Source organism: Cavia porcellus, unplaced genomic scaffold (genome assembly GCF_034190915.1).
Source record: "Cavia porcellus strain 051 isolate PalLab524CR breed Dunkin Hartley unplaced genomic scaffold, mCavPor4.1 scaffold_1, whole genome shotgun sequence".
Lineage (NCBI taxonomy): Eukaryota > Metazoa > Chordata > Mammalia > Rodentia > Caviidae > Cavia > Cavia porcellus.
In genome coordinates, this window is record NW_026947484.1 from 132,879,166 (window position 1) to 132,904,940 (window position 25,775).

The 25,775-nt window shown below is 34.6% G+C and overlaps 1 protein-coding gene across 7 annotated transcripts in view; it reads right to left on the bottom strand.

Annotated features, from left to right (window-relative positions):
- Positions 1-25,775, bottom strand: part of St7l (suppression of tumorigenicity 7 like) — a 152,131-nt gene that overhangs the window by 74,562 nt on the left and 51,794 nt on the right. For 4 of the 7 annotated variants that reach the window (XM_013142769.3, XM_063255671.1, XM_063255670.1 and 1 more), the window contains exons 12-14: positions 11,432-11,582; positions 7,636-7,728; positions 2,349-2,488 (exon numbers count right to left, since the gene is read on the bottom strand). In XM_013142769.3, the coding sequence (XP_012998223.1) occupies positions 2,349-2,488; positions 7,636-7,728; positions 11,432-11,582 (384 nt within the window). Of the gene's footprint in view, positions 1-248; positions 2,489-7,635; positions 7,729-11,431; positions 11,583-25,775 lie in introns of those variants that run through there. The other 3 variants (XM_005007882.4, XM_003479233.5, XR_010049582.1) reach the window with 3 other exon arrangements.

Genomic DNA, 25,775 nt, shown 5'->3' on the forward strand with positions numbered 1-25,775 from the left:
CACTTATAGGTTGTGTTTAAAAGCTGGAGACTGCCCATACTGTTATTATTTTCCGTTAACTCTTAAGTGGGACCTGCTTTTGAAACTGCTGCCTGCCAGGTACTGGTTTGATCATACTACCAGTAAATATTTGTCTTTTACAACTTTAAAATGTACATGTAAAAGCCATAGGTTAAAATATGGGTTGTAAAAGTTCACTGTTAGTAACATTTTAAATTTTATATCACCCACTACATAAAAACCAAAAGTTATGTGAGTAAATGCTTGTTTATTGTACATCAACTAGAATCACAATATATCAATAACTTTTAGTCTTAAAAAAGCTTCCACTTAAAAATATGTAATTCTTCATTCTCAGACTCTGCTAGAGGAGTGCTAAGGAACTTATATGATGTAATCGTAAAGGTTCTTCTTGGTGACATTAGTGACTCTTAGGCAAAGGCAGTCACTGTAAACAAACATTGATGGATAGAGCACACAATAAGTACACATCATATTAATTTTAGATAATACATCATGGAAATACACAACTAATAGGACTTACATATCTATTCCAGTTTAGATCTCTCTCCTAGCTCTATTTCTCTTCCTTCCCACTCTACTGCCTGAGAGAAATTCACAAACCATTTCTCCCAGTTCTTGCTTGTGTTTTTAAAATACCTAGTTGTACATTTTCGCCCAGCTGCTAAATTGATGGGCTTCCCTTTCTACTCCATTTTTTGTCCATGAAGGATTACACAATAATATCATTCCAATTTGAGGTGCATTCACTCCCTAACCAGCACCTTTGCAAACAACACAGTTACAACGTAGTCAATCACACTTCTTTTTTACACAAGAAGGAACTAAAATAGTCACATTCTAACCCAAATATCTATACTCCCTGAAAAACAGTGGGAAGTCATTCTTCTTGACACTTGCCCTACAATCAAATGCATACTTAGACTCCAAGGCCTATAGCCAGTGGCAACTGAACATACTGTCAGTTGACCTCCTGGGAAAATGGGAAACCAGTGTTCTAACCATGGTGCCAGAATAAAGCCAATTAATCTGTAAGGCACAAAACAAAATATTCTTAAGGCAGGAAAAGAAATTGGGAGGAAAATAGGGAGTCAGAATGGAGTCACATAGAGAAAAATATACATTACCAAGCAAGGGCTAGTTTTTCTAGGGTTCTCAGAGCTTTTATTTGGAAGTAAAATGAATTATTTTCTTTGAGAATTTTAACTGCTTATTACTCAGTAAAATTATAAAGATGTACAAGAAAGATGCATTTTATAAGACTAGGAGACATAAAGAGAATTGTTTGTGATAATTTTACCTTGAGCCAATGACATTACGAATAGTCATGGGAAACCCTATTTAAAGTTAGTCCTCAAGTACTTCCTGTGTCAGGAAATGAGAACGCAGTTAAAAATAAGGCCTACACATGGCTCTATGCCCAAGCCGGGGGGAGATCAATAAGAAGATACAGACACTGTAACTGGGTAAACCTTTTAATATAAAACATATTCTATACCTGGTGCATCTTATCTACTTATTCTCCATCCTAGTTGTACTCTTTAATATAAAGTTTAGTGAATCTTTAGAACTAATGATATCATTAAATGGAATAATCAAAAGATTTGGTTACAAAATATGGAAATTTTAAAAATACCAAATAAAATATGCTCTAGGCAAAAAAGAGTTGGATTTTCTAGTAATGAATGAGATCTCTCACCAAAGGTGATGTACAAAAAACAACCTTATAGTTGTGTTCAATGATCCAATCAAAAATATTAATATAGTCATCTATTTAACACACCTAAACATATTTGCTGTTGTATCCTTTTGGGCACTTTTTTCCCTCTCTTTATAACAACAAAACTTACACATTTTGGGTTTTATTGCTCCCATAGATCTTATTACTTTTTTTTGTAAGAGAATAAAATCAAACAGACTCACTATTTGAATGTTCACTGTGTATGCTTTGATCCTGTGACCTGAATCACTGTTTCAAAGATGATAGTGTGTAATCTGTTAACTGGTGGTATGTTACTATTTTTTTTTTCTTTTTGTAGTTCTGTATTACTTGTACCCTTGCACTGTTTTGTTTTTTTCTGTTTTTTTCTCTTTTTCCTTTTAAATAAAAAAAAAGAAAAAAACCCCCTTATAATGTCAAGCACTATATTCTTTAAACTTTTAAGCAACAGAAGAATAGTTCAAGTCACCAGAAAGTTACGTTTGCATATTATGGCAGGAACTTTACAAATATCTCTGTTGGTCATCTGAGTTATCACAAACAGGTCAGAGAAGGTTTCTTGTGTGCTTTACAAATACTCTATGCAAGTCCTTGAGATCATACTTACAGCTTTAGCAAAAACACCCATGATTTCAGGAAATTGGTGTGTGAGAAGAGCTATCATTGCTGTAGAAGAACATAGTCCTGCTGTAAAATGGATGAAAAAAGGAAGTTCCTTCTTTGGATATACAGAAACATGATGAAAGGCTACAAAGGAAAAAAAGTAGAAATGAATTTTATTTTGCAATATAATGTAAGCTAGTCAATATTTTTAGATTAAATCTATTTTTAAAAAACTAAAAAAATATTTTTCAAGAACAAGAATTCTCTGGTCAAGCAAAGTACAAAAAGAAAGTTATCCATTATTTATTTCGGCATTAACAGCATTTCTAAATAGCCAGTTGACCATACCGGGGTCTGGGAACAGGACCACATCGTGGGAAACAACACTGATTACTAAGTCATGCTGAGGTGGTTTTGAAAAAGAGCTTTGTCAGTTATCAGTGTGTGATTTTGAGTAAGTTGCTAAAGCCTATAAAAAGTTGCTAGGGAGTTGTTATGATGAACGTTGTAAGCATTTAGTAAAATGTGAGTTATTATTAATTCTTATTCTTTGGAAGTTCAGAGAATAGTGTAAAGAGAAAGATATATCATAGGTGATTTTCTCAGGAGCATCAGTTAATAATTTTACCAAGATATTAATATGTTTTTTATGTGATATTTTATTACTCACTATAAAAATGATCTAGAAAACTAAAGCTCTAGATTCTGGTCATAAATGAATCTTTTTTATTCTATTACATTTACATGCTCAAGTTTTATTTTTCTACTGGTCACAGATTACTAGTTATATTACTTATATTTTATTTAAAATTTTAAAAATACCTGAATAACAATGCAGAGATAAACTTATTATAGTGCCTGACACATAATCGGTATGCAATAGAATTCTATTAAATAGAGAACTATTCAGAGACTTCATTAGTCCATTAAGTTGACAGCTTTGGGCTGGACTCTAACCCAGGAATTCTTGATAGACAGTAATATCCTGCACTAGTAATAGATGACTAACTCAATGCTGAACCAAGGTAAGCTATAAATTTCACTTTTTCTATCACAGTGATTAACATATAAGCTTCCTTCAATAGCTACAATATTTTATGTATCTTATATAATTTCATAAAGTTTATACCAAAAACCAAATTCATTTTAAAAGCCATAAAATTTCCAGAGTCTTGAGCAATCTTTAAAGTATAAAAACAGTTGAGCTGAATTTTTAAAAATTAGAAACATCACAGCTATTCAGGAAGCTGAAACAGGAAGGTTATAAATTTAAGGCCAGCATGGGTAATGCAGATTGTGTTTCAAAAAAGCTAAAGAAAAGGGTTGATCTGGTAATGTAGCTCAGTACGAAGTCCTGGGTATAATCCCCAGTACAGAGGGAAAGAGAGAAAGAGAGATTGGGACTGGAAACTGTAGACAATATTGTGCTTTCAGCACCCTCAATCCCTGTTCCTCAGCTATTAGAGGCCAATTTCTTGTAGTAAATGTAAAGAAACATGCTTTGGTATTTCAGAAAGCAGGAAATAAAATAAAAATTAATAATATTTAGTATTTAAAATACTGTTTAGTATTTTAAGGCTTATAAAGTACTCACTTGATTTTTTTTAGTAACCCCAAGAGATAGATGGTATTATCCCTGTCTTGTATGGAAGAAAACTACATAGCTTTAGTATGAAAATTTCCTTAAAAATGGGCTTCTTACACTGTAGGAGAGACCCAATTATTTCTTTCTGAATTGCTTTTTGTAGATTCATTTGTCAGTCAATGTTTGGCTAATATATCAATATAATGAGTGACTGACTAGTACAGAAATACTCCCTTGGAACAAAAGTTCAAATTTCATCATCAGTTTTTTACAGAAAAATTTATCAGGAAGCATAATAGACAACTAAATAGCCGTGTGAACTAGGGGAAGAGTTCAAGTCTGAACTTATGTCCATAAGCAAATTCTAAGGCAGATCAAGGTTGAAGGAATTAAAAACAAAAAAAAGTACTCCTGGATACTAGAACTCTGCATCCTTAAATTTTTGTTCATTCTACACAGGCAAAGATAGGAAAAATATTCTAACACCATATACTATAATCAAACGAAATCCTCTAGCTCACCCTTGTACTGCAACCTCCTGGAGTTTGCATTCTATATGTAGTTGGAATTAATAAAGGCTTACCAAAACAAAATAAAAAAAAACCTCCTATCTGGTCTTGTAGCATATGACTGATTTATGAAAATTACTCTTAATTTAGTCATATTAATATACAAAGTTGGCCTTAGACAATTTTTATAATAATTACAAAGGGGGCATTATTTTAGTCTAAATGTATTAGCCTAACAGACTTTTGCATATTGATGTTCTATAATTAAAGACTTGTTCCTTTGTTTTAAAATATTTTTTCTTTTTTAAATGGAAAAATAATAACAAGAACAAATACTACCACCCTCACTGTAGGAAGGAAAATGAAATCTCTCACTAATGATCTCCTAATTGCCAAAGTCAATAGATTTTGCTCAGTAACTGCCTTCCTAGATACTCCTCACTTGGAAATTTCTTCCTCCTTTTAGTTTCTAGAATATCTAGTTCTGGCTCTTGTGTTATCTCTCTGACCACTCCTTCAATAAATCTTCAACTATGTTCCTGCTATCAATTCCTTAGTCATTTTTGTGCCATCATGGTTTTATCCTTAGTTCAGTTCTTATACTACATAATTTCATTTTTTTAGAACAACTTATTTCTCCTTTCTCCTTTTTTTCCTCCTTCTCTTGTCTCTTTTTTTCCTCCTCTTCTTTCTTCCCCCTCTCCTTCCTTTCTTCCTCTTCCTCTTTCTTTAGAGATTGTATTTTCCCATGTTGCCCAGGTTGGCCTTGAATTCACAATTAGTTTGCTAGTTTTTTCCTGAAAAAATTTGTATTTATAAAAGGGCTACTGCTTGACAGTTTTCTTGCATTTCTTGTATCTCTGTCTGGTGTTGGTATCAGGACAATATAGGCATCACCAAATGAGTTAGGGAATATTCTCTTTTTTATTTTATGAGATTTGTGTGGGCTGGTTCTTATTTCTCTTATAAATATCTGTAAGGTGACTGTTAAGGTTAAGTTCTGGAGTTATATATTCAGCATCTGAAGCAGTCTGGTTGTGAGCTCTAAAGAGCTTTGGCTTCCTTGTCTCTAGCACAAGATTTTTCCCAATAATATCTGAAAATGAATTGAATCATTATGCAGTTATATCCTAGAAATGCTATGAAAGTATTTAAAAGGTTCCAAAAAAAGTCTTCTTTCTTCTTTTTTTAAACAGTATTCAAGATTGAATACAAGGCCTTTGTACTGAGCTATATCCCCACCCCATTTTTAACTATTTGAGAGAGGGAACTAGTAAATTGCTAGGTTGCCCAGGCTGGGGTCTAATTTGTGATCTTCCTGCCTCCAGAAAGCTGCAGATTGCAAAGATAGAGCTGAGACTTCAATTGAGGAAGAACCGAGAAATAAAAAAGATGGTCTAGGGGCATCCCAGGAAGCAGTGGGTTTCCTCTCTTTGCAGCCTCAAAACTGCACAAGTGAAAGACTACTTGGAGGAGAAAGCTTCAGAGCACCATGTTCCAGAATGGCAGCAGAGGCCACAGGCAGCTCCAAAATGGTGGTGGCTGTAACCAGGTTCCAGAATGGCAATGACATAGAAAATCTGTTCCTCATAATCAGGTTCAGAGTGCACAGAGATCCAAGTTCTTGACCCTTACAGCCAAGAGAGAAGAAAGCCTGGCCACTGCCCCAGCTGGCAGGAGACCTTGGCAACATCCATGTGGCACTAGTTTTAGGTGCATGGAGAATGCACAAGTTCTGAGGTTAAAAAGGCTTCCACCTAGATTTTAGAGGGACTGGGAGGCCAAGCAGTGTGCCCCTGAAAGGGCAGTATGTGAAGCTGTAGATGTGAAGCCAAGGTGTAATAGAGAACCCAGAAATTTGGAAAAGCCAGGAGCATGGAATACCTAAGGAAACCTGCAAGGAGGGAGTAAAGCTAGCCCAAGAGAAAAGCCATGGGAACTAAAACCACTGGAAGTGCTGGTGGGTGGAGTCATCCAAGCCCTTTGGAGCTCACAATCAGACTGCTTCAGATGCTGAGTGTGGAACTCCAGGACTTAATGTTTGCCCTGCTGGATTTTGGACTTGCTTTGGTCCCATTCCTTTGTATCTCCGTTTGTACCCTTTGGAATGGTAATGTTTATCTTATGTCATTTAATGTTGGAAGTATTTAACTTTGTTTTCATTTTTAAAGGGGTTACAGCTATGAGTTTGCCTTAGATCTCAGAGGAAACTTGGGGCTTGAAGTTTTCAGCAGTGCTGAAACTGTTAGGACTCTGGCAATTCTTAGAGATGGACTAAATGTCTTTTGCATAAGGGATATACATAAGTCTTTGGGGGGCCAGGAGTGGATGCTATGGTTTGTGTTTAGATGGCCTCCAAAGCCTCATGCAATCATGGAGGCAGCTGAGTCTAGCATTTATGATTGGTTTGTTGTCTAGTGCTGGGATTGGTGGTGTGAGCACTGTACCCACCCAAGGGCAGGTAGCCGGCATATTATATAAGGGACGGAAAGAGGCATGCTTTTCCCCTTTTGCCCTTTTCCTTCTTGTTGCTTGTGGCCAACATGAACAGCCACTCCTCAGCCACGCCACGCTGCACTGGAGCTGGCTGAGTATGGACCGAAACCTCCAAAAACTGTAACTTGCTTTACTTTGGGTATCAGGTATTTTGCCTCAATAATGAGAGAAAAGTAAATAAGACAGCTTCCCCCACTGCTGGGATTGAAGTTATGTACTGTCATGCTTGAGTCAAAGTGTTCTTAAAGTAAAGAAAATACTATGGGAAATGCTAATATTTGACTATGTTTGTGACTCTCTCAAAGGTTCATCTGTTTGGAATTTGTTCCCCAGTGAGCAATGTTGTGAAACAGAACCCTTAAGAGGCACGGACCCCTGAGAGGTACTTGGGTCAGTGGGGGTGTGCCCTTGGAAGGGATTCTGGGATGCCAATTTCTCTGTTTCCAGGTGGAGATATAATCATTGACTTACCCTTGCATATGCTCCTGCCATTGCTGTCCACTTGTGAGCTGATGCCAAGAGACAGCCCTTACTACAAAGCTCTCACTATGTCATTTGTATATAGAGTGTCCAAAACTGTGCTAAATAAATCTTTCTTCATCAGTAGCCTATATCAGGTATTTTGTTATAGTAATAAAAACGTGATTAATACAGAAAATCTAAACAATTATAAGTTTAAGAAAAATGAAGTATTTACTTACTGGGTAACAGCTCTCTATCAGCAGCTTCTGTGCAGCTGGGATAAGGGTAAAATAGATGTCCTTTCTCTAATGGATAAGGAATCATTCTAAAAGCTGAGAAAAAAATGTATATGTTGACATTATCTCATTTTCCATCCTATACTGTAGATCAAAGCTATTTTGAAGATATATCACAGCGTTTATTATCACAGTGTTATCACAGTGTTTTGTTTTCTTAGACATTTTAGATGAAAGAAAGTAAACAAAAGAATTAATAAGGAGAAAATAAGACTATTTACAGAACAGTCAATGATTTAGTTTACCTAGAACAAAACTAAAGGCAGTGGTAGGTGGTAAGATTTATTGTATTATTCTTTGCCACAGTCTCCTTACTACAGTCATAGACCTAACTCAGCATTTATAAACTTTGCCTCTTAAAGAAATCTTGCTGAAGTTGTCATAAGCCTAACTTCTGAGTACCTTTCAAGAAGAGTACCAAATGGTTCCTAAATTTACATGAGAAGTTTGTCGAAGTTTTCTATGAGCAGAAGTAATCTAGTTTAGGATTCACCAAAGTGAAACCTTTTAGCCAGATCTGACCCACTATCAGATTAACTTATCAATTTTGTAAATAAAAATTTATTGGAACATATTTGAATATTTATATATTGGAATATATAAATGTTGTTCATTTATATATTGTCTAAGGTTACTTTCACTACGTGTGATGACACCTGCCTACAATCCCACCACACAGGAGGATTCTGGGTTTGATGCCAGCCTGGTCTACACAGTGAGTTAAAAGCCAATCTGGGTGACATAGTGAGACCCCAATCTCAAACAATAAAAGATAGTTTTCACAATGTAAGAATACTTTTGATGAAGACTACATGGCCTGTAGAGCCTAAAATATTTACTACTTGGCCATTTATAGAAAACTTTGCTCACTTTTGATTTAGATTATTACCAACTCTTGTGGAATTATCAAAGAAGAAACCCTTATTGATCTCTTCTACTAGCTAAGTACTCATCAAAACTGTAATAAGGTTTTTGATTTTCCTTTAGTGGTTGATTCTATAAACTTTTGTCAAAGTATAGATTTTTGAGGCTAGGTATTATGGTGCATGCCTGTAATACTAGCACTTGGAAGGCTGAGGCAGGAGGATCACTCCAAGTTCAAAGCCTACCTGGGCTATAAAGTAAGGGACAGTCTCAACTGTATAGTGAGGCCCTACCTCAAAAAGACAAAATATATATAAACAGATAGATGGACTGACTGATTGATTTTGCTCTACTATAGTAAGAAGTAGTTACTAGCCCTAAGTCAATCATCAAATCATGATAAGAGGAAATCACTAATCATTATGTATGAAATGCACAAGATAAATCACATCCTTATTGAATATTCCTTATGTGCCACACAGAATGCCAGGAAAAGAAGATACAAGTTAAATGAAATATAGTAGCTGGTTTTGGGGACTTACAGACTACTAGAGAAAATTTGAGCTCTTCAAGTACATAATGTCAGTTTTATTAATCTTTTTATTGTGAAGAGCAGTATACGACAATTTCCAAATAATGAATGCAGAGGTTCCCAAATTTTCTTGATCAAGGACACATGGTGTCCTTCATGGTTCAGGTTTGATTATTTATTTGTGTGTGTGTGTGTGTGCTAGAAACTGAACTCAAGGCTTCACATTCAATAAGCTTGCTTTCTATCACTAAGCTATATACCCAGTTTTAGTAAGGTCTTATGATGCCATACATTGAAAAAAATCCAACAATTTTAGTGTGTTCAAACAACTTTAAAAGTTTATTTTCTAGCTGGGCGTGGCAGTGCACACCTGTAATCCCAGCACTTGGGAGGCTGAGGAGGATCGTTGCAAGGGCCATACTAGCACAGGCTACAAAGTGAGTTTGAGGCCACTCTGAACTGCACAGTGAGATACTGTCACAAAAAAAAATACATAATAATAGCAATTTTTAAAAAATAAATGTAAATAGGAAATAATTTTTTCTTATTTTTAAATAACCATTATTTTATCAGCACATAATGGTATATACCATTATGTACTATAGTCTCAATTACTCAGGAAGGTGATGTTGAAAGATCACTGAGCCCATGAATTCAAAACCAGCATAAGCAACATAGAAAAACTCAATTTAAAAAAAAACAAAAAAACAAAACATCATTTCTTACTGAAAGCCATATGCATCCAGCATTTGGGAGACTGAGGCAGGAAGATGACTATGAGTTAGAAGCCAGCCTGGGCTACAAAATGAGTTTCAGACCCGCCTGAACCTCATAGTGAAACTCTGTCTCAAAAAGAAAAGTAAAGGTAAGTAGAGCAGAGCAGAGTTACAAGTAAGAGCTCTGCTGGTTAAAATAGCCCACTTTATGCTCCAGAGGAAATATAGAAATGGCCAATAAACACATGAAAAGATGCTCTACTTCACTAATCATTATGTAAATACAAAGGGAAACTACAATGAAATTCCACTTCATATCCATTAGGATGGCTATTATCAAACAAATATCAAAGCAAAAAATAACAGTGCACAAGGATGTGGAGAAACTGAAACTCCTGTGGATTGCTGATGGGAATGTTAGATGATGCAGGTGCTATGGAAGATATAATTTTATATCCAGCAATTCTACTTCTGGATATACACTCAAAGTATTGAAAGCAGGAATCCAAACAGATATTTGTACAATATTCATGGCACATTATTTACAATAGTCAAAAAGTATAACTAATCCAAATGTCCACAGATAGATGACTAGATGAAATTCTGAAACAAACTATATGATGAACCTTGATGATATGCTAAGTGAAATCGACCAGAAGCAAAAGGACAGATATTGTTATGATTCCCCAGATGAGGTACCAGAGATTATACTTAAATAGACAGAAAATACAGTGGGGTTTGCCAGAGTCTGGGGAGAAGAATGAGAAGTTATTACTTAATGTATACAGAATTCCCATTTGGAAGGATTAAATGTCTGGAGATGGATGGTGATAACAGTTGTACAACAATATGAATGTACATAATGCCACTGAAAGAACACAAAAATAGTTAAAACAGTAAGTTTTTTGTTGTTGTTGTTACCGAGGATTGAACTTAGGACCTCGCATTTGCCAAGCAGGCACTTAACGCCTCCTGAGCTAAATCCCTGGCTGTAAATTCTTTTTATATTTCACCACAATTTTAAAAATGAGGATAGAGCTGCTACAGTTAAGAGGAAAAGAGTTTCATGTTGTACATATCTGAAAATAAAATAAAATCAGACCAATTTTCAAAATGAGAAGATGGCCAAGAATGTAACACAATAGTAATGTACATTGTTACCATAGGACGCTTTGGGTTCTAAAAAAAATTAGAGCAACCTCTTAATCACATTAAAAAGCTAACAAGGCCTGGGGAGTTAGCTCAGCAGCATAAGCGCCTGCCGGGCAAGCATGAGGTTGAGTTCGATCCCCACTACCAAAAATAAAAATAAAAAATAAAAAAATAAAAAGCTAACAAGCCAAAGGGCCTATCTTTTCATTTTCTTTTCTTACATGTATTTAACTTAAATGAATAAACGGAAAATACTATGACAGTTTCTCAGTCTGCTCTTCCTGATGTAGCATTAATACAAATATATTAACTATTTCTTTTAGCAATAAATCTACTATAATGCCACTAAGTTCACTTCAAAACCAATCTAAACAAATCTTTATAAAAACTCAGACAATCTCCTTTAAAAAGATGGCCCTTTAATGCTGTGAATGGTCAGAGATTATTAGTGTCACGATTAGAAAAGAATACTTACTGCCTTCCCATGTACACTGCAACAGGTTAAGAGCACCTTCTATTCGTTTCCAGTGCTGAAGATGAAAGAAAGCATAGGCAACTGCTTCACTATCTCCGCGTTTCAGAATGTGTTCTGGTGGTAAAATCAAACTTTTCATTTCTAGTAAATACTGCAAGAATAACATATACATACATACAACAGAGAAGAATTAAATTTTGCTTAGTTCAAATATCTACAAAAACATTCACAATGCTAATAGTCAAGGTGATTAAAAATCATATACATTAAAATAGTTCAAATAACATGATGGATCTTTTGAAAACTTGTGTATAAAATGCTTATACACACAAACTTTTTTTTACTGCAAATTCTAAAAAACAATAATTCCTTAGGTAAAAATATGGCGATAAATGGCCTATGTGACCTTACTAAATACAAAATGGAGACTTAAGCTGAAGAAATAATTTGAGAGCAAATATTTATTTTCCAAAAAAGAATTAAATGTAAACTTATAATACCATTTTGGAATAATACTTTGTGGCAACATTCAATTCTTTGTTCTTTCATTTCTGTTTTATAGATGAAAAAATTTAATTGTGGAAAAATTCAAATAAACTCAAACTTACTAAATACAAAGCATTATGCTTGTTAGAAAATACCACCACCAACAACAAAAACTACCCTCCCCGTTCTCTGAGCTTCATAATGCAACTGAAAAGAGTCCTTTTTTTTGAGCATTCCTAAGTCAATAAATATATCTAGACTATATTGGCGAGTACCTTATTAGAAGCATAAACTATGGATATATGAATAGGGAATAATTTTTACTTGTTTTTGAAAATATTTTTATTAAGATAAAGTTGACATACCTTAAAATTCATTTATTTAAAGTGTACAACTCAACAGTTTTTATTATAGTTCCAGGTATGTGCAACCATTATCACAATTTTAAAACATTCTTATCATTACAGAAAGAAACCCAGTAAGCTTTAGTTACCCAGTACCCTCATTCCCCAACCTACCAACCAAGCACTAACCTATTTTCTATCTGTATAAATTTCCTTACATTGAACTTTGTTTTTGTTCCAGGGATCAAATTCATAACTTCATACTTGCCAGACAGGCGCTTAAGCCACTGCGCTAAATCCCTGGCCTACATTGAATATTTTGTACAAATGGAATCTATGTGTGATCGTTTGTGACTAGTTTCTTTCATTTAACATAGTATTTTCAAAGTACATCCAGGTAGTGGCACATATCAATACCTCATTCCATTTTGTGGTCTGATAATTATCCCATTGTATGGCCATAAGGAAACACCAACATTTGGGTATTCATTCTTCATTTGATAGACATTTGGTTGTTTTTACCTTTTGGCTGTTAAGAATAATACTGTTATTGTCATTTGTGAATAACTTCTGTTATGGGTATGTTTTTATTTCTCTTAGGTAAAAACTTTGGTGTAGGTCTGCTGGGTCAATGATAACCTGTATTTAGAATATATTATGATTTAGGGGCTAGAACTAAACCACTTGATGGGATTTGAGCTGATATTTAAAGGCAGGTAGTTATGTGGAAAAGCAGCCTGTAAGTAGGAGAGAGGAGAAAAACAGAAGAGCATATTCAAAGCACAGGCCCATCTTGAACACAGGCACTGAACCAGAACCGCACAGATATACACAAAGGATTAGAAAAGATACCTGTTACCCTTTATTAATTTTTCTTCACATATGAAGTGAAATTCTATTCCTGACTCTTGAAGAAAATACTTGTGCTAATATAGCCCATTCCAAAAGCGTATAATTACAACTATAATACTAATCAAAGGATACTTATTACATAAAGATACAAAATCAATCACTTGTATATCACCTTTCTACAAAGTAGGCAACTGAACACAAAACTTTCAAAAAATATTTTTATTTAGATAAATCCTTCCTCCATAGACTAAGACCAGAATGCACTTTCCTTCTAGAATAGGTTTGAAACAACCTCTTTAGTTCTAAACAATCTGATAATGAATTATGTATCAGGGCATATTAACTTCTAATCTTAAAAAGGGAAAGATTCCAGAAGTGTCTCAAAACACAGATTCTTACATTTCAAATTCCAGTGGCCAGGTTATTATAAAAACTGAGATCATCAATAAAGGGCTAAGTTTATGAAGTATTCTATAAGACTACTACAAGCAATAAGACTCAGGAATCTTAAAAATAAAAGGTTTGGCCCCATGACTGATATGTTTTGAAATTTTGTTGTATTTTCTTCTTCTTCTTTTTTTCTTTTTATCTTTCTAATAAAATGGATTTAGAAAAAAATAAATAATAAAAAGTTTGTAGTGGTTTAAAAATTTAAGCCTTAGGTATGTTCCCATCATATTAATACATCTAAAATAATTTTTTCTTCTTTATTTATGACTCTCCAACCATTACTGAGCTTAATGCCCATCTTTAATTACTCTTACTCTTGATGTCTCCAGCTTTGTTCTTAAAGTGTTAGAATGTAGTCTGCTCATCGATTTATTTTAGCAGATGTCACAAACTATGAGATTATTTACTAATCCACTTTGGGGACTTAACATTTCCCATTCAGTTTCTTAAAGGAATGCAGCAGAGGTTGTGTCCTGGTCAAGCAAAACCCATTTGCTGCCTGGTTGGGTTCTCTTCCCTTAGTGCCTAGGGCCTATGTTCAGGAGAGTAATATTCTTTCTAATCCTCTCTAATCCTTGCCCATTTTTTGAAACACAGTAAAAGATCACTCATACAAGGCAGCTATGGGAAAATGGACTCAAATAGCTGACCTCTGACATGACTCCTTATGTTCTTTGCAAGTACACTAAAAGCTTCTTCACTAGGTAGCAAAGTGAATGTGGCAATCACAGTGGAATCACCCTCATAAAAAGAGCATCTCATTTTCAGAAGAAAATTCTTTATTCCTAAGTCAAATGTTTCATATTAAAATTTAGCTTTATTTCACAGATACAAGAGAAAAAATTCAAAATGATTTTTGATGAGTTTCAGAATCACGGAGCTTTAACTTCAAACATGGGAATTATTTAATATATTGGTAATCATTTAGCAAATGTAAACAAAGAAATTCAGTTACTCAATAAAACTTAGAAAATATCAGTGAAAACACTTTTTTGAACAGCTACTGCATAACTATATTTTCACTGTTTTATAATCCAAATGTCAATGCAAGGGTATATAAACATGTGACAGACAATATAATTCAGGATTTTATGTTTTACAATATTTTACTAGTTAATTATTTTTAAAAATATCTTCCCTCTACATCTTTCTTTTACTATAATATCTTTCCTATCAGCAAATGTCCTTTTCAATTTTAATTTACACTAAAGTATTTTTTCAGTTTCTATTTGATACTGAAATAAAATCTGGCTTCTAAAATATAAGAAAATTTTAAGTTTAAGAAAAATGTATTTAATGGAGTGGGGTAATTGGCAGTGGGTAAGCATGTACTCAACATGTACAAAGCCCTGGCTTTGATATCTAGTATGCACGTGCACACATACATACATAAATATTTAAAGTAAGATATATGATTATTACTTATTTTTTCTCCTTCATGAACTGCTATTCAGGACTTTCTGCCACTCAGTACAAGCCACTGGTTACTGCATAATAGAAAGCATACCCTTCATATTCTACTATAGCATCCAGCATATATTTCAACTCAAAGTAGGCTTTAACATGCTTATTGAGTTGATCTGATACACACAGCTAAAATGTCTTTGAACTCATATTTGTACATAATTAACATAGACAAACTAAAACCAACAAAACAAGAACACTTAACTACTCATATTTTACTGTACTTTTTAATAATGCTAGGAATTAAAGTACCTACTCTTTCTAAGAACATGAAAGGTTAAAAAGAGTGGTAGTTTGTTTTGTTGAGGTCTTTTATTTCTGCCTAGAAAAGTAAACTCAGTGTAAAAAAACTGCAGATATAACAAATCTAACTTATGTTTGTCTAGATTTCTTTTTTACAGATAATATATGCTTTGTGTGTGTGTGCGTGGTTGCACTGGGGATCAAATCCAAGGCTTTGTACATGTTACACATGTACACCACCACTGAGCTAAACCCTCAGCCCCTATTAATAATATATTGATGACATTTTTCTGAAAAAAAGTAGATAAAACTGTAATGCAACTCACTCTTTATATATATCTTATACATCTTTCTGTCTCTAGATCTAACATTTAAAATTAAACAGTAATCCATTAAAAAATGAGTTACTTCTTAAAGAAATTGCAATACCATCCTTTTAAAAGGTAAAAACTAACATAATTAACAAAAATTGGCTGAAATTGCAATACCATCCTTTTAAAAGGTAAAAACTAACATAATTAACAAAAAATTATGAAAAGTTAAAATGGCTAAAATTTTTCAAGAAATTATGCATATAAAATTTTACTCCTGTGAATGTATATAGATTTTGAAAGTAACATTTTCTTTTTTAGCCCGGGGATCAAACTCATGACCTCGCACATGCCAGGCATTGAAAGCAACAATTTAAACTACAGACATACCTATTTATCAGTGTTTGTTGGCATTTGTTATGTGTTAGGTAAAGTATTGCACATTAAGAGATGAATAAAAAAAAAAGAAAAAGAGATGAATAAGACAAGAACTCTCCTCTTGTTTACATGGAATAGAGAGAGACACAAAAAAACAAGACCCAAACTCAATAAACAAAAAAGGTATGATTAAAGCACTAAATGCATACAGAAGAGAAAACCATTATCTTTACTTGGGAAAACTGGGAAAGACTCTTGTACAAAGGAGACAACAGATGAGTAGAGGCTTGGAATCTGAGTAGGAATTTGCCAGCTGGGGAAATGACAGAGCAGTTATATAGTGGTAGTGATTATGATGAGACATGACAATCATGAGAGCACTGACAATGGAGATGAGAAGTAAATAGTAAGGTTGGAGACAGATACTGGGACCAGACTGTGCAAGAATACTGTGTGTAACACTAGGGGTTGCCTCATATCCTACAGGCAATAAGAAAGTAAGTAGAGGCCTGTAATTAACAAAGGTAAGATTTGCTAGTTAGACAACTCTGGCAACAGCCAGAGTGAACAGGAGCTGATGGCAGAAAGACCAGTTAGGAATCTGTTTTAATAGGTAACACAAAGCTGGTAAAGTACTCGAGATGATTTCTATACCTGTACATTTAGAAATGCACAGAAAATACTTGGCAAGGAATAAAACAAACAGAAATAGTTACTTACAAGTAATAGCATTGAGAGAGAAGTGTCTGTATTTTTTTTTTTTTTTTTGGCCTTTTTCCTTTTTATCGGTACCAGGGATTGAACTCATGACTGCCTGCTTACAAGGCAGGCGCTTATGCTGCTGAGCTAAATCCCCAGCCCCTGTACTTTTTTTTAAAAAAGCACCCATTACTTTAATAATAATAATAAATGTTTAAAATATAGGTAGTTCTGACTCAGTGGTCAGTAAGAACAGGGATGGCTAGATATAAAAAACATTTCAAAGGTCATGAGTTGGTAATTTTAGAGAAGAGAAGTAAAGGCTAATAAAAAAAGAGAATAATGAAGCTCTATTTCAAAATATATAAATGGAGAAGCAGTGCAGAAAAAATAATAAAATTTAAAAATTCAATTTGAGGCACATTAAAATGTCTAAAGTTCTTATTGTGGGTGAGGATTTCCTCAACTAAAAGAAATATAGGTCTACACATGAAAAAAGAAATCCACAGGTAAAAGACAGTTAAACTACCAGCAAATAAAAGTTTTATTACTGATAAAAAGCTGGTATCTAACATGTACTGCAAGATATTCCCTATTATTTCTGACCAATCCTATTGTTATACATGCAATAAATCAGAAATTGCTTAGGTCAAAACTAATGTTCAACATACTGCACTCAATGAACTACTTTAGTCCCTTGCTCTTTACTGCAAATATAAAAATAAAAGATGCTCGGGAAGCCGTAATTTTCAAAAAAGACTTAAAATTTTTAAATAATGCACGGTCATATGGTCTATCTCTTTCTCTTTTTTGTAGTGCCAGGGATTGAACCCAGGGCTTTGTGCATGGATGGTTTCTTTCATGACTCTTAAACCATACCTATGCTTACATTCAAATTCACTTTAATTTTGAATGGCTTTGATCTTTATAATTTTTCTTAGATTACTTTTTGTAAATCTTACAACAGCTTTTGACCAAAAGCAATATAATTCTGACCTGAAGTAATGATAATGCTTTATAATCTTCCTCATAAAAGCAAAGGTTAAAGAAAAATCTCTCTGAAGACATCTGAAATTAAGGTACTTTGCTCTTGATCAGTCATGCACACAAAGAACCAATTTATCTCTGCAATTAGTGTTCTCAGTGCACATTCTATGAGATTGGACAGGCAGGCCGAATGCAAAGAGTCCATGTGGATATGTATTAGGGGAGACTAAGACAGTTCCCACACAGAAGCAAACAAAACTGCTATGTGAATAAAATAAGGAAGGTATAATAGTATCTAACAGTCTCAGGAACAAAAGAAAAGTGACTTTGCACGGAAGGGAAAAGGAAGGGAGGCCACAGGAAAACTTCTTTCTATATCTTTGTATAAGAGCTCCAGTGGCGCAATCGGTTAGTGTGCGGTACTTACATCTTTGTATAGACCCACACCTCAAAAGAAGCATTTTTTATCTCAACTTTTCTACTTAGGTCATGGTGCAACATAATGGAAAGGCAAAGGCTTGTGCTCAAAGTCGGAATCACAGACCTCAATGACACTTCCCCTTTTCTCCTGCTATAATACTCAGAATCTTAATTCAATGAGAACTACCACTGATATGGTAGTTTAGCCAATAAAATGCAATGGCTTGCTAAAACTCATAACACCATACAGGTTTTGATTTCTGGCCAACCACGATAGATTTTACTTTCTATGTATTGTATCAATTTATTTTAAAAATTCTCCTAGCATTTATAAAAGTTTCCAGGCATGATCTCTTTTCTTGGCAATATAACACTAAAAATAGTCTTACTTAAAATAACTTTTGAAAGCTACAGATATCATATTCCTAACTGTGTCTCAAGATAACAGGGATTTACTAAGCAAGTTTTTGTTGTTTTGTTGTTAATATTCTACTTTTTTTTTTTTTATGCCACCAGGGTTTCTTCTACAAGGCATAAAAACATTGTCTGCAGAGCCAGGCATGATGGTACGTCCTGTACCAATCTTAGCACTCAGGAAGCTGAAGGAGGAGGATTTGAGGCCAGCCTGGGGTATGTAGTGAGTTCTAGACTATCCTGGACAATATATTGAAACACTGACTTAAAAAAATTGTTCTTGCAAGGCACGGTGGTGCACACTTGTAATCCTAGCAATCAGAAGAGTGAGGCAGGACTGCCACGAGTTTGAGGCTAGTCTGCACTATACAATGAGACCCTGTCTCAATAAATAAATCAATAGTCCTCAGAGGGTTAAATATTTCAAATTAGTTAATTCCTAGCTATCTCAATATCTTCACCTTTAGTTTATTTCAACAAGGAATTCTCAAACCTGATGCATCTTAAGGCTATAAATACTAAAATAATATTAATAATATTCACAAGGCAAGAGTACATATTGAAACAGCTCAAACAGGATGAGAAAATGGTAACAAAATAAAGTAATGACCACCATGGCAATCAATATTGCTCCTAGCTATCATATAGTATGCTAAGCATTTTATATATTATCTCATTTAATCAGAAGGCATAATATAGCAGTTTTGTTTGTTTGTGTTTTTTTTTGTCTTTTTCATTTTTATTGGTACCAGGGATCGAACTCAGGATTGCCTGCTTGCAAGGCAGGCGCTTATGCCGCTGAGCTAAATTCCCAGCCCCATTACAGCAGTTTTTACAGTGCTTTCCATGTCAAATTGTTTTTCTTTATTATAGTGCCATTTAAAATGCACAGATTTAAATATGTAGTGCAATGAATAGACAAATGTAGGTAAGTAAAGCTTAGGTCGAGACAAAGTATTTCCATCACTCCAGAAAGATCTCCTTGCCAACTCACTACCCATCCTTTCTTCTGAGGCAAAAGTTGTTTTAATTTCTACCACCAAAGGCAATATTTTGCCTTTTCTTGAACTTCATATTAATGGAATCTTTCAGTATGTACTCATTTGTACATTACATTATTGAGTTTCACCCATGTTATATTTGCATCTCTAGTTCTTTTTCTTTTTTTTTTTCAATTGCTGAATAGTCTCTCACAGATCATACTGCATTATGTTTATCCATTTACCCCCTGATGGTCACCTTGGGTTATTTCCACTTTGGGCTATTATGAATAAAGCTATTGGTTATCATGGCTTTCCTAATGATAGCCTGCCCTGTGTCCTACAGGGTATATTTTTTCTCTTCTTTTCAGTCCAAACTCACTCTGCAGAGCTAGTTTCTCCAGTTGCTCCCCTTTTACTCTTTCAAGTAAATTTTGTCACTATTAAAAAATGAATAAAGTTACTATGAACATTTGTATCTTTTTATGAACTTACACATTCATATCTCTTGGGTATAAAGCTTGGAGTAGGATTGCTGTATCATAAGTTTAAGCAAATGGTTAATGTTATAAGAAATTGCCAGTTTTCCAAAGCAGTTGTACCATTTTGTAGTCTTAGTAACATATGAAAACTCTTTCACATTTTTAGTAACATGTTTTACAGTCTTTTAAATATTAATATTCTGGTAAGTGCAAAGCAATACCTTTCTGTAACTTAATATATGTTCCTCTGTTAACTAATGACATTAAATTTTTTATGTGTTTATTGAACATTTTAATGCCTTCCTTTTTAAAGGATCTGCTCAAGGCTTTTGCTCATTTCTTACATTGTCTTTTTAAATTTATATAGTACAGATATATATTCCTTGCAATAGTATTGTCCTAGTTAGGGTCTAGCAATAACTTACTGCACTATTTTGGTTTTTTGGTTATAGTTATCCTAGTAGGTATGAGGTACTATGGTTTTGACTTGCAAACATACTACAAATATTTTTTCCCCGTCATAGATTGTCTTTCCATTTTTTTTTTTTATCACTAAGAAGAGCAGAATTTTAAATTGCTCACAAAGTCTAGTTCATACGTTTTTTTCTCTTGTGTCCTAAGGAAATTTTGTCCATTGTGGGGTTTCAAATATATTCTTAAATGTTTTCTTCTAGTTGGTGTATAGTTACTTTTACACTTGGCCTGATGATCCATCTCAAATTAATCGAGTGTGCTATAAAATATTTTATTATCCACCACATTTAGACATGTATATATTCTAACACCTTTTGAAGAGGTTCCTTTTCCCCCACTGAATTGCACTAGTGCTGGTAAAAATCAGTTGACATGAAGCCAGGCAAGGGTAGTGCACACCTGTAATCCCAGTACCAGCTCTCGGGACGCTAAAGCAGGAGGATCATTGAAAGTTCAAGATCAGCCTGGGCTACAAAGTGAACTCAAGGCCAGCTTGAATGCATAATGAGATCTTGTCTCAAAAAGAAAAAAAAAAAATCAGTTAACAATATATACGTGTGATTATTTCTATACATTCTACTCTGTGATTGTGTTAAAGTAATTATTTCAAATTTAAATATAAAAGTAACAAAATTTGGAAGAATTTCGCATAATATAAAAAAAAAATCTCCAGTGAAATACTGCAGTAAGTTATTGCTAGATCCTAACTAGGACAATACTATTCCAAGGAATATGTAAAGTACAAGAATAATTGTAGGGCTGCAGATACATAAGCTCAGTGAAAGAGCGCTTTCTAGCATGCTAAAGATCCTGTGTTCTTTAATCTCTAGCACTGGGGGAAAAAAGGCCCCAAAATTAATTTAAAATGTGCAAAGGACTTCAATGGACATTTTTCCAAAAAAGATATGAAAATAGCAAACAAGCACATAAAAATGCTTAACACTACTGGTGATTAGAAAAATGCAAATCAAAACTATGAGATATTACCTCATACCTACTAGGATAACTATAAAAAAACCAAATAAGTATTGACATGAATGTAGAGAAACTAGCAATGTCACACACTGTTGGTAGCGGGGAGAGTATAGTAACTTTTAGAAATCTGTCTGGCAATCTCTCAAAAATTAAAACAGAATTGCTATGTAATCTATCAACTCTATAAGTAAGTACCCAAGTGAAATGAAAACATGCTCACACAAAGACCTTCTTCTACATAGGGCGAGTGCAATGGTGCACACCTATAATATAATATCAGCTACTTGGGATCCTGAGAAAGTACAGTTGAGAGTTCAAGACCAGCCTAAGCTATATTTAGCTAGACTCTGCCTAAAAATAGAAAACTAAGTCAGGCATGGTGGCACATGCCTGCAATCCTAGCACTCAGGAGGCTGAGGTAGAAAGATTGTCACAAGTCTGAAGCTAGCCATCATAAGCTCAAGGCCAACCTGAACTACATATCAAGACCCTGGCTCAAACCACTCCCAAATAATAAATAAATAAATAAATAAATAAATAAAAATTTCAAAAGAGCTAGTGATGTAGCTCAATGGTAGAACACCCATGGGCCCATTCCCCAGTATGAAAAACAAAACATCTGTACATGAATGTTCATAGCAGCAGTATTCATACATGTCAAAAGGTAGATCCAACATAAGGTGGGGCAGATGTAAGGGAAACATGTATGCATGTATAAGGTACACACAAGGGTAGGGGCAGAGGACATGTGAGCATACAGGAAGTACCCATGTTTGTGTACACAGAGATGAGTGAGGGGCACAGAAGCACCTATGGGGCATGCACATGGGGGCTCATATGAAGGGAACACATGAGCACATATGAGGTACACACAGTGGGGTGAACCACACATATGGAGACCCACACAAGTACACACTAGGCACATACATGGATGTGTACATGACCCAGGGAAATACAGAAACACACAAGAGGCATACATAGGGATGAGGAAAAGCCTATAAGAAGTCATACAGGCACACACTAAGCTCACACATGGGTGGGGTGAGCACTTGAGAAGCACACATGGGCTGGGAGGGCACACATAAGCATGCACATGGCTGGGTATGATGGCACACATGGGAGGCTGAGGTAGGAGGACTGCTACAAGTCTGAGGCCAGCCTGGGCTACATAAACAAGTTCAAAGTTAGCCTGAACTAGAATGAGACTATGTCTCAAAACCAAAACAAAGCAAAAGAATGCAGGTGGCATGAGAAGCACCTATGAAGGCGGGTACATGAGGCCGGCAGGGGGCAGGAGGCACATGTGAGGTAGGCACATGACATGAGCATGACTGAGCACACATGGGGTTTTACATAAGTGGGGGGGGGGAATATGAGCACGCTAGAGGCATGCACTGGTTGCGGGGGGCGGGGCATGCATACTACAAACGTGGAAACAACCCAAATGCCTACCAATATTGTGGCATACCATACAATGGAAATAGTATTCAGACAAAAAGGAATAAAGCAATGACATATTACACCAAGGGAAAGAAGACAGACACAAAATGTCACATATTGTATGAGCCTATTTAGAGTAAAAATCCAAAATAGGTTAAACCCATACATACACAAAGTAGATCAGTGGTTGCGGAGATGGGACAGAAGGAATAAGAAGTGACTAATAATAGGTACAAGGTTTCTTTCTGGGGTAAAATGTTCTAGAGCTGGATAGTGATAATGATTTTCAACCTTGTGAATATATTAAAAATGACTGAATTACATAATTTAAAAGATTTTATAAGTTATTTCAAAAAGAAAATATTCATGGTTGGATAATAAAGAATATGAAACACTACAATGAACAAAACAGGATGCTGTGGAATATTTACAATACATGAAATATTTTCTACTAAAAACTGAAAAACTGACTTCCTGTAGTAGCTGAAAGACGCAGAATCTTTTTCTTGTTTAGTGACTTGAAAAAAAAATTCTTGAACTGAAGCCATGCCTACGCAATGAACAAATCAAAAACCATGAAAACATGCTGTTCTAATTTTTTACTGCAGTACTATACACTATGTGCTGAAATTCATTCAATAGAATAAAAAAATTTACATAAGCAATCAATAGTAACGCAATACCTAAAACAAATTCATAGTCTGAAGAGATTTATATGATCTTTCTCTATTCTACTTTTAATCATTTCCAGCTTTAACAAATTACACAGGTCTAGACCTACAACCATTTCTACTGTAGTCATGTGGAGCGTTGCTAAAAATTTTCCTGATTAAACATCTTCATCCCTTGTCATTTTACTGCTAAAATTCGTACAACAATTTGAAAAATTTGCATAATAAATACCTAAGAATAAAAGATTTACATAGTATATATAAAGAGAGAAGTGACACTGTTCATTAGATTATAAGTTATTACAACACACAGCTGATGTTTGAGGAAGAAATTCCCTAAATCTCTTATGTTTTCTTGCCTCCTGCCTCCTGCTGAGAGTAAGGAAGAAGGACAGAGAGAGAGAGAGAGAAAGAGAGAAAGAGGGAGGGAGAGAAAGACAGGGAGAGGGAAAGAAAAGGGAGGGGGAGAAGGAGGGAGAGAGGGAGAGGGAAAGAGGGAGAGAGGGAGAGAAAGAGAAAAACCCTAGCTAAAACAGCCACAAATTCTAGAGCTTTCTCAATTCTAGCAGTATTAAGTGAGGTATTATTCAAATTGTTGGAGCTTAAAATTTCTCCAAAAAACTTTAATGATTATCTTATTTAATTAACACTCAGCTGTGTCTACCCACAAATAATCATCTATATTTATATCACTATTTAGTCGGATATTTTGATGGAGCTAAATTGTCAACTGTTTTGTGTAGTTAAGGGGGAAATTTAAATTTCTACCTCTAAATAAAAATGATTTTAAAATGTTAAAGTACATGCATATAAAAAGTCTTATTAAAATATAGTTTATATATGATAAAGATCATCATTGTAAGTATCCAGGTTGATTTTTAGTAAAATTATACAGCTGTGCAACTATCATCTCAAAAAATTCTCTCATGCTTGTTTGTATCTTTTACTGTGTAGGATCTATTAATTCTGTATGAGATGCTAAAAGGGTGTTCAGTATTTTTGGAAGTTTCAGAAAGAAAAGAGACCAAGGTTATCAAAAGTGACAGCTCTGGTAAAACCCCAAAGTTTGCATTGGGTCCTGAAAGGCTGCATTCTAGGGATAAAAGTGAACCAGAAATAAACTACAGCTTTTCAGTTTCAAGTCATCTGGTGGTCCAGACAAAATATGCATCTCTTGAACTTAAGGTAGTTAAAATGATCCTGAGTTAGGGCACAAGGGCATATGCCTGTAATCTCAGCACTTAGAAGTTTGAGACAGAAGAATTGCCCCAAGTTCAAAGCCAATAGGCTTCAAGGTCAGCCTGAACTATACCGAATAACAAGGCTTTGTTTCAAAAACAAAACAAAACAAAATGTTAGGCATGGGGTAAAATGTCTATAACCCTAGAGCACTTAGGAAGCAGAGGCAGAAGGATCACAAGTTCAAGACCATCCTGAACTACAATAGCAAGACGCTGTCTCAAAAAGTCTAACAAACAAGAGGCCAGGGATATAGCTCAGCAGGCAAAGTGCCTGCCTGGCAAGTGCAAAGTCCTGAGTTCAATCCCAGGTACCTGGACTCCCCCCCAAAAAAGGTCTAACAAAAACAAACAAAAAGGGGGAGGGGGAAGAGGAAGAAGAAGAAGAAGAAATAAAGTGTAGGTCATTAGCAAATATTTTGAGCTAATAATGTATAAAATATTGCTATTGGAGGTCGTGAGTTTGATACACACATACATATATATGTGTATATATATATATATATATATATAGCTATTATATACAATTAAAGTCATTCTAAGAGAACATTTTAGATTTAACTGAATATCTCAGAGTGAAAGCAGGCTGAGAATTAAGTTAATTACTATGTGAGGAGATACAGAAAATAAAAAATGATGAAATAAACTTGAAGGCAATAAAAAGCAGAAATAATGAACTAGAAAAGAAATAACTTAAGAATTAACAAAGCCAGAACTTGGCTTTTTGCAAAGATTAATAAAATAGAACTTGGGAAATCTGATCAAAAGAAAAAAATGTTATAAATTTGAAGCTGGGTGTGGTGCCATACTTTTCTAACCCCAGCACTTAGGAGGCTAAGACAGGAAGATCACCACAAATTTGAGGTCAGCATGGGTTACATAGTGACTTAAAGGCCAATTATGTACAGTAACCCTGTCTTCAAAAAAAATTATAACTGATTCTGCAAACAGAATAAAAATATTTTCTGACTTTATGCCAATAGATTTTAAAATCTTGAGGAAATAATTCTTAGAAATATACAATTTACAAAAACCA